This window comes from Pteropus alecto, unplaced genomic scaffold (assembly GCF_000325575.1).
Source record: "Pteropus alecto unplaced genomic scaffold, ASM32557v1 scaffold171, whole genome shotgun sequence".
Classification (NCBI taxonomy): domain Eukaryota; kingdom Metazoa; phylum Chordata; class Mammalia; order Chiroptera; family Pteropodidae; genus Pteropus; species Pteropus alecto.
The window spans coordinates 5684012-5694719 of NW_006431925.1; the positions used below are offsets into that span (position 1 = coordinate 5684012).

General features: G+C 32.6%; 1 protein-coding gene across 1 annotated transcript in view; it reads left to right on the forward strand.

The window, feature by feature from the left end:
* The first annotated feature begins 4208 nt into the window (after positions 1-4208).
* The window catches only part of ARHGAP5 (Rho GTPase activating protein 5), a 61398-nt gene continuing 54898 nt past the window's right edge, over positions 4209-10708 (forward strand). Inside the window, exons 1-2 of the mRNA XM_015585518.2 lie at positions 4209-4715; positions 8742-10700. Of these exons, the coding sequence (XP_015441004.1) occupies positions 8910-10700 (1791 nt within the window). The 5' untranslated portion in view covers positions 4209-4715; positions 8742-8909. The remainder of the gene's footprint in view (positions 4716-8741; positions 10701-10708) is intronic.

The following is a 10708-nucleotide window of genomic DNA, read 5'->3' on the forward strand; positions in this document are numbered from 1 at the left end:
GTACTCAGATACACAAAAGAGAGCAACTATTTCTATTAAGGCCTCTTTGGGAATCCTTTAGCAGAAAAAGAAACATTTGAATTTGAATGTTTTAACTGCAGGTAGGAGTTTGTGAGAGACGCAATAAACAAGGTTGGTCTTTTTTTCCATTACATTTTGGAGGTTAACTGTCCACGGTACCTTAGATTTGCAGTCAAATAAAATAGGTTACTAATGTATGGTCACATCTGTGTGTTTTACTTTTTAGAATTAGAACTATTACTTGAGGAAAAGAGTTATGTGTAACATTTTAGGGTTATAAATGACTAGTTTGTGTCACTTGGTTAGATTTTTCTAGCTTTTCATCATTCGTTAATGGTGAAAAGTGAATTTTCGTTTTTCTAGCTTCATATTAGATATAGCCTATTTTATTATCCCTGACCAATATTTTATTGAGCAGCTGGGCACTGCGAGTGATAACAAGGAAACATAAAATACTGCTCCCTTCAAAGAGCTTATAGCTTTGGTGGGGAGTTTGACAATTTAGAAATAGTTAAATGTCAGTTCAAGGCAAAGTAGAAGAACCATATACAAGGCAATACATAATGTTTTTATTTTTGTTTTTATTTTATTTTTTGTTTTTTAGGTGAGGCAGCCCTTGGTTGACCTCACAGATTGCAAGGACGTTGTCATCTTACAATCCCTTATTTTTTTATTTTTTACACTTACAGCATCCGGTTTTCCTAGCTAAATACATAATGATTTTAAAAATGGTGGGAAGAAATTTAGATAAAGGAGATAATATTTGGAAGTTTAATAGGAAGAGGGAAAAAAGATTAGGTAAGTTAATGACACTGGACCAAAATCACAGGGAAGTGCAGGATAGATTGGCAGGTGAGGGAAAATATAAGGTAAAAGTTTTAAGAGTGCCAGTTTGTACCTTATGAGCCCAATGGAAAGATTTGAGGAAAGTATTAACACAAGGTTAATAGAAGGAATGATGGGGAAACAATGTTTGTATTACTGTATCCTCTTTGCTGTATTTGACATTATTAAACAGCCTTGAAAAAAAGCCCTACCTTGACTTCTGATATGGTGTAGTTCATTTTCTTCCTGTTTAGCAGGTACTCTTCCTGATCCAAAATTTTATGTTTCTTTCTATACTTACCTTTTCAGAGCCAGGATGATATCTCTTTTTTTTTATTTTTATTTTGGTTGATTATCAGACTAATGAGAAATTAATATTCCTATGATCTGGAGAATTAAAGGTCTAGAGTTCTGTTCTTTATTAACTAAGTATGTAACCCTTTCAGTGTTTCTTAGAGTATTAAATCGTTTCTTAAATAATTTTCTAAAGTTTATAATCTTTATATTAGTAATCTTGACCTTGCCTCATTTCATTTCTGTATTTTCATTTGTTTTTAGAAATATCGTTACCTGAAACTCAAGCGATAACCACCACCTGTTGGTAAAACCAGTTATTAGTTTTTCCTTAAGAAACATCGGCTTATCTTTATTTCTTATATCTAGCAGTCAGTCACCAACCTCTCTTTGTCTTGGTTTGCTCTTTTCAGTTCTGTGATAGTTCAGGTGCTTTAAAAGTCTCTAATACTTGTCCATCTTGGGCTTTTCGCCCCACCAATTCTAGTTTTGTATTCCATTTCTAGTCTATAATGTCTTTTTATTGTTAATTACAAGATCTCTTTTTTTGCTCTTGAAGTCCTTCTGAGTCATAACTTATATCTTCAGAAATAAAAGAAATAAGAAATACCTACTTTCCAATGTGGCAGCTGTGCTCTACCACTCTTCCCCAATTACACATGTGGAATGTCTTACGTTTTAAATCCAAATCCAGTTAATTTTTCGAAGTTCACTGAGATCCTTTCTCCTCACTGAGGCTTAGAGATCTCCAGATTATCGCCTTTGTGCCAAATCCAGCCTTCTGACTGTTTTTGTATGATGGCTTTTTACATTTTGAAAATGGTTAAGGAAACAAAAGAGTAATATTTTGTGATATGTCAAAATTATATGAAATCCAAATTTCATTGTCCATAAACATAGCCATGGCCATTTATTTAAGTATTATCCATGGCTTCTTTTGCACTGTGACTGCAGAGTTGAATAGCTGTAACAGACACAGTATGGAACGCAAAGCCTAAAGTATTAACTGGCCTTTTACAGAAAATTTTCCAAGCCCTGATCTATTCCAGCTTGTATTGATCTTTCATTTATTTGAATTCCTACTGCATTTATCATTTCCATAGTATAGCGCATTGTCTGTCTCCTTAGTTATGGTACTGTAAAGCTTCTTAAAAATAGTGGGGAAGTCCTTTTGAGCCTTTTTTTTTTTTAAATACATACTTTTTAGTCTCCACCTATTCCTGAGATTCTTGTTCAACCTCTTAATGTTCCTGTCATTAGGAAAATTGTTAAACCTTACTTAAGTAGTTCATATTAGGAAAATAATGGTTTCCCTCCTCAATAGCATTGCAATATTGAATGTCAAATTATGCCCTTTACCCCACTTCTCAGTTCTCCAAAGTGAGAAGACAGGACTCATACTCTGGAAAGGAGGTGAGCACATTCCTAGCCACCGATTTAGTGGACTTCTCTATACCTTTGTATCCTCATGACGTGAAGCTAAGCAGGTAGTAGCTAAGCACAGTACATACTTAATGGGTTGTTTACACAGGTCGATATAAATGAAATGACCTTTGGTTCTTCTGTTTTCACCACAGAATAAGGAAATGAATGGTCTAGGAAGAGTTTAGAATAACTTTAGCACCAAGACTTCAGTGACTTAACATGTTGTTAGAAGAAAGTGTTGATTAAATTTAATAATAAGGTAGGCAGTTAATCTAGGAATAGTTTAAGTAATTAGTTTTCAAGTATTGCATTCCGTGAAACTTTTTTTCAAACAATAAATACTCGAAATATCAAAAGGTAACAATGGGTTGGAGCAAAATTACCTTCACTGAGTTGGGTTTGTGGAGCTTCCAGAGTACTGCCTGCCTATTTGGACCCTCCTGAAAATACTTCCATTGAGTCTTTAGGCTTTTTGTTTATAAACCCATAACTTGTGTTAATGAGCAGACTCTAGCTCTTTGGAAAAAAAACAACCAACTGGACGTTTTATATTAGAGTATTTTGCTGTACTCGACTTTGTGGGCCCATAGCAATTTGTGATTTTTATTAATTGTTACTATAAATGTGACTTCAAGATTGCCTACTGATTTAGGATCTGAGTTTGGAGATTAATTCTTTTAGTCATCAAATATTTGAGCCCACACTGTGTGTCAGGTACTTTTCCGGGTGCCGGGAATATGGTAAAAAAAATCAAGCAAAATCTTTATCCTAACAGAGTTTATTCCATAATCCTACCAAGATACACTTCTAGGTTATTTAGTCAGTACATAAATTGTTGAAATTTTTAATAGATTTTCTTTTTATTCACCTGGTTATAGTCTTGTTTAAAGACTAATTTATAGGAAATGATGACTTTTTTACCGTTCTTTTCAACCTTAATCTTGTGTGCTTATGTAGAAGAAACCTTGGTCAAAGAAAATATTGTGGAATATGATTGACTCTACTACAGGTATTACATTGTTTAATTACTTAGCTATCTTATATATGTTAAAATGGCTTTTTATTTCCTCTCCTAATTTTTCACAGTATTGATAAATTTGTCATAGAAAATGAGCAACATTCAGAAAAGTACTAGTATATCAAAATTATACCATATTCATCTTTTAGTATTCAGTCAGCATTTTTATTCTTAAACTATTCTAGGTTAGTTATCTAAGATTGTGGAATATATCATAATCTTTGGGCTTATATCTTCTCTTGAATATCTTTTTACATAAGGGATATTTATTTGACCTAAAGATTTAATAAAAGTGTCAGTAATAATTAGATGATGATTCTGGCTGAATATGTTGTTATAGATAATAGTGTTCATTCTGATAGCTTAATTTTTGACTAAATTTTTGGGACTTCGAAATATATGTATATTTCCCCCTGTAAATAGCCTTTTAGATGAATAAATTACAGCACTTATTTAGTAAATATAACATACCTTATACCTTTTTATTAGTAAATATAACATACCTTATACCTGAGAAATACCTTTTTATTTGTCAAGGAATTAATATTTTGATTTTAATATTTTTTAGGATCCATGCATTTATTGAGTAGTTGCTATGTGGGAGGCACTGTGCTAGGCTCTTGGGATGTATTGATGAAATAGAAATTTGTGCCTTTGTGGATCTTTATTAAACCTGAGCTGGGGTGGGGAAAGAGAGTTCATGACAAGTAATAAAGAAGTAAGTTGTGTAGCAGGTTAGGTAATAAGGTGTTAGCAAGGGGGGTTTTGTTTGTTATTGGGAAAAGTAAGTGCAAAGACAGCAATATGCTTAACATGTCTAGAAATAGTTCACAGTTCTTCATTGTGACTGGAGCAGAATGAGAGTGGGGCAAATAGTATGAGAGTAGGTCAGAGAGAAAGATAGACTTGAAGAAGGCAAGTCTTATAGTAAGTCATTGAAAGGACTTGTTTTTTTACTTTTAGGAGCCACTGGAAAGTTTTGAGCAGAACGAGAGGATCTGACTTATATTTTAAAAGGAACACTCAGGCTGCTCTGATATGAATAGCCTGGGGAAGGGGAGCAGAAGTGGAAATTAGAAGCATTTGGAATAACCTGGGGCCAGAGATGGTGGTCGGAGTGATGGCAGTAAAGGTAGTGAAAAGTGATAAATTCTGGATATATTTTAAAGATAGATACAATAGGAATTTCCTGACACACTATAATAGTATCGAAGTGTAAAGTAATTTTAAAATTATACTTTTTATTAATGAATGCAACAGTTTTGTGAAAAGGTACTAAACAATTTTAGTTTAAATTTGGAATTACTAATAATTTATTTTTTTCAGGGTTTTTTTCCTCCCAGACAGCCACCTCATGTTTTTAAAACTCCATTAAAAGAAGCATATTATATTTGAATGACTTAGTAAAATATCTTAGTAAACTTACTTGTAAAGGTAGCTTCATTTCAGCAGAGAATTGTAGGACAGTTCCACTCATACATTGGCATTAATTTCTGTAAGGATACTTAATCTAAATGTTTCCTTGAAAAAAGGTAATCTGAAGGTAAAATGAGACACTGCATTGCTAACTGAAAAGCTTAAAAACAAAAGCTTTGTAATGCTTATTATAGATTAGTCATCAAGAGACTCAGCTCTAATTTTGAGTAGGTCATTGCTACTTTTGTCTTGGTTTCTTCATGAGTAAAAATGAACATGATGATAGAAGTTATGAGAAAAAGAGAACAAGTTGTATTAAAGTTACGTCAAAAGTAGAAAAGATATGTCTGGAGTGACATAAATATTACCATTAAACATTTGAAAGGAATTTTCAAAATAAATCAAACATCTTGCATGTAGACATTGGCTATTAGTTTATTAGTGGGAGCACAAAAACCAGAATGGATTCTTCTTTTCTCAGCACAGAAGAAAAACTACCTTAGTTAATGGAGGGCAGTTTTGACCTGGATGTTGGGGATCAGTGGATAACTCATTTATGTCTGAAATTAAATTCCCTTATAACTTATTACAGCCAAACTCGTGAAAGCTAGCTTTCTCCCATACTCACCCAAACAAATGGCAAAATCTTTTAGAGGGCAGGATGATGATAATTTTTTTCTAGTCTAGGGTTTCTCATACTTTACAATCTGAAAACATTTAAACTAAAGCTTCTAAGTAAAACTGTAAATCAGATAAAGAAAGCACTGTTCTGTTGAGAAAGTTTGAAGGAGAGAATAAGTATTTGCCCAATATTCTTCTTTTCCTGTGTCTTTGTGAAAAAATTTTTCCACCACAGTTTGAAAATCATTCTATTGTGACTCATGACATAAATTCTGGAGCTGACTTCAAAATATCGATTGGTAACCTGCCTGAGAGCGTTGTTAGAAAGAAAGTCATGGATGTTCCTCACTGTCTCTTTTTGGTAGTTTACCGTGAATTTGGTGTGAAAACCATAAAAATCATGCAAAGCTCTTATTTTTAATTTAAAAGTTTAATCATGATTCAGAGACTGCCGTTATCAAGTTAATTAGGGTATATCGAAGCCTCAGTAGTAAAATTGATCCTCAGTATAATAGAGTTTTACTTAGGTAAAAAGCCTTCTAGTTTTCAGTGACCAATGAAAGAATGATGGCTCCACTCGTCTTCATTTAACTTTAAGGCCCTTTTCTTCCTGAAACTTTTAAAATATATTTTGTGATAGAGTGTTTTCATTTCTGCTCTTAAACTCTATAACTTCAGATGGAAAGGTATCTCAGTATTTTGAGGTTTATGCTGTAGGAGTGCAGAAATGAGTCTTAATGTATTTTGGATAAGCATCTATAAGAAATAGTAATTAATGATGTAGCTATGGCAAAGATTAGACTCGTGGTTAACATTTCTGCAATACTGAAGTCCATGCGATACTGTGTTATTACTTTTCTATTAACTTTGTGTCTCAAACTATGGAAGGCCTAGAACAGTCTTAAACTCTGAATTGCTCTTAGTTTTCAATATAGATATTTGTTGAATAAAGGGCTATATTTAGTTATAGTGTTCATACTGTTTAACATAAAAATACCCCAAAGTAATCACTAGATATATTTTCTTTTAACATATATTTTAAAGTATATAGTCTGCAGTATTTTTCTTTCTAGTAAGAAGGAAAGACAGACCTTATAATCTAGTGTCTTCACTTTTTTCCTTGTTAGCTGTAGAATTGTTCTGTTTTCACAAACTAATTTCCCTTTTTATCACTGTGTAACTGTTATTCAGTTAATTCACTGTTTTCTTTATGGTAAAAATAAAGGAGTCCAGTTATTCTTTTATGCAGTTTAGGTAAAGAATGTTAAACTCACTGCAAGATACAAATACTCAGTTTGACCAGAGTAAGATTTAAAAAAAAAAAATTACTTAAAAAAAAAACAACTAGTTAATAGAATTGGACGGAACTGCCCTAAGGTTCTTTTCCTTCTAGTTATTGTATAATTGGCTGCCAGATAAATATTTGTAAGTCACAAGTCTGGTCATATCACTTTTTGTAAATCTTCAGTAGCTTCCCTGGTTCTATGAATCAAATTAAGAAACAACTAATATTAAGCTTTTTTGTTTGCTTAGGCACTGAGCATTTAAAAAAATGATTTAGTTCTTAAATTTATGTAGATATGTGGTGGACCCATTTTATAGGTGAAGGAACTATGTCTCAAGGTTTCAGGCTTTACTGTTGTCATAAACTAGGAAATAATTGTCGTATTTGAAATCATTGTATTTACTAATAGTTTTCTACTTTTGTTGCTCCTAAAATAGTAATATTTTATTTATTATATAAGTGAACCTAATAAACATTTTGTTTGAATATCATATGGCTAATATAGTTAATATTTAGTTGTGGCTAATAGAGTGAACTTCTAGAACATAATAATAATGAAATTTTATTTTTAAGAATTTTACCTGAAATATTAGTCAAAAACTTAAATTACAAGAACACTTTCTCTTCAACATTAGGTGTTAGTATAGCAAATATGCAGCATAATGTGAATAGATGTTTACTTGCATTTGAGAAGCCAAGTGTTTGGGGCCTTCGTACCTTTTTTTTTCTTTATGTTCTTTATATTCTTCATTTTGTCTGGATTAAAGATAATTTCTATATATGCTGTTGTGTACATAGTCAGATATTTTCACTATCTTCTGAAATTTTGATGGTAGAAATGATGTGTTGCTTTTAATTCAACCTCAAAAGTATGTGAAGAATCTTCAGATAAAACTTTATGTGACTAATTTATTGCTTCCAAATAAATAACTACATAAATTAAATTATATTACATGCAATTCTTAAAGGTTATTTAATGTTGCTGATACTTCTAAAAGATTGTCTCAAATATATAATCTTAAAATTCTTTTATTTGGAGCTCTTCAAATGTGGTTCGTGAGCTTTTTGTAACTAGTCTGAGAGGAGATAAATGTAGAAATCAAAAACATTTAGAAACGGCTTGAAAGTAATTTTATATCTCCTGAATCTAATAAGAAATTGGGGCTTAGTTTTTAAAAATCTTTCTTCATTTTACAAAAGTGGACTTGAAGATATGAAATAAAAATTGGCCCTTTACCTTCAATAGTTTGCATGGGCATTGATCTAGTTAAATATACTGTTGCTATTTGTATTAACTCCATTTATTTCTGTTTCCCTTTTTAAGTATTTGAATATCTTAATTGTTTTGGGGCATAAAATTTGGTAGATTTCACAAGAGTGTGTTGAAACTCTGAAAAATATTTTAAATTCTAAAATCTTGCTAATAAATTTATATGAAATTCATATGTAATTGAAAGCATGTTGTTTTTAAAAGTTGTGAGGGAGTTGTTAAGGCAACTAGTGTAATTTAGATCACCAAACATAGCCTCCAGTCATAGAAGGCAGGAAAATTGAGGGAGAGGAAGGGACTCAAACTCATAGGAAGTAGAGACAAAATGGAAATTCCGTGAATAAGGGCTTATTTTAAAGTTTGTGAGATACTAAATTTTGTATAATTTTGTTAGAATTGTGTTAAATTTTCAAGTCATGTTGCATTTTTAACATCACAAACTCTTTATGATGCTTTCTTAAAATACATGTAATATTAACTTGCATGATGCTGTTATGAACATCTTTAATATGTATATAATGTGTGCGATTCATGATTAAGATGTGTCTTTTTTCTCCTCTTTCTAGGAAGATGATCCACATTACCTTGAAGACCTTTCTGAACAGAAATGAGGGAAATACAAAGAACCAACGATAGTTTTGAAATTCAGGATCTGTATTTTGAGATGATTTTATTTTCAGAATGAGAAATATATCTGGTTACCTTTATGAATGTAGAGACATGAGAAGAGAGTTATGATGGCAAAAAACAAAGAGCCTCGTCCCCCATCCTATACTATCAGTATAGTTGGACTCTCTGGAACTGAAAAAGACAAGGGTAACTGCGGAGTTGGAAAGTCTTGTTTGTGCAATAGATTTGTACGCTCAAAAGCAGATGAATATTATCCAGAGCATACTTCTGTGCTTAGCACCATTGACTTTGGAGGACGAGTAGTAAACAATGATCACTTTTTGTACTGGGGTGACATAACACAAAATAGTGAAGATGGAGTAGAATGCAAAATTCATGTCATTGAACAAACAGAGTTCATTGATGACCAGACTTTCTTGCCTCATCGGAGTACGAATTTGCAACCATATATAAAACGTGCAGCTGCCTCTAAATTGCAGTCAGCAGAAAAACTGATGTACATTTGCACTGATCAACTAGGCTTGGAACAAGACTTTGAACAGAAGCAAATGCCTGAGGGGAAGCTCAGTGTAGATGGATTTTTATTGTGCATTGATGTCAGTCAGGGATGCAATAGGAAGTTTGACGATCAACTTAAATTTGTGAATAACCTTTTTGTCCAACTATCAAAATCAAAAAAACCTGTAATAATAGCAGCAACTAAATGTGATGAATGCGTGGATCATTATCTTAGAGAAGTTCAGGCATTTGCTTCAAATAAAAAGAACCTTCTTGTAGTGGAAACATCAGCACGGTTTAACGTCAACATTGAAACCTGTTTCACTGCACTGGTACAAATGTTGGATAAAACTCGTGGCAAGCCTAAAATTATTCCCTATCTGGATGCTTATAAAACACAGAGACAACTTGTTGTCACAGCAACAGATAAGTTTGAAAAACTTGTGCAGACTGTGAGAGATTATCATGCAACTTGGAAAACTGTTAGTAATAAATTAAAAAATCATCCTGATTATGAAGAATACATCAACTTAGAGGGAACAAGAAAGGCCAGAAATACATTCTCAAAACATATAGAACAACTTAAACAGGAACATATAAGAAAAAGGAGAGAAGAATATATAAATACCTTACCAAGAGCTTTTAACACTCTTTTGCCAAATCTTGAAGAGATTGAACATTTGAATTGGTCAGAAGCTTTGAAGTTAATGGAAAAGAGAGCAGATTTTCAGTTATGTTTTGTGGTGCTAGAAAAAACACCTTGGGATGAAACTGACCACATAGACAAAATTAACGATAGGCGAATCCCATTTGACCTCCTGAGCACTTTAGAAGCTGAAAAAGTCTATCAGAACCATGTACAACATCTAGTATCAGAGAAAAGGAGGGTAGAAATGAAGGAAAAATTCAAAAAGACTTTGGAAAAAATTCAGTTCATTTCACCTGGGCAGCCATGGGAGGAAGTCATGTGCTTTGTTATGGAGGATGAAGCCTTCAAATATATTACTGAGGCTGATAGCAAAGAGGTGTATGGTAGGCATCAGCGAGAAATAGTTGAAAAAGCCAAAGAAGAGTTTCAAGAAATGCTTTTTGAGCATTCTGAACTTTTTTATGATTTAGATCTCAATGCAACACCTAGTTCAGATAAAATGAGCGAAATTCATACAGTTCTGAGTGAAGAACCTAGATATAAAGCTTTACAGAAACTTGCACCGGATAGGGAGTCTCTTCTGCTTAAGCATATAGGATTTGTTTATCATCCCACTAAAGAAACATGTCTTAGTGGCCATAATTGTACAGACATTAAAGTAGAACAGTTACTTGCCAGCAGTCTTTTGCAGTTGGATCTTGGCCGCTTACGGTTGTATCATGATAGTACCAATATAGATAAAGTTAACCTTTTCAT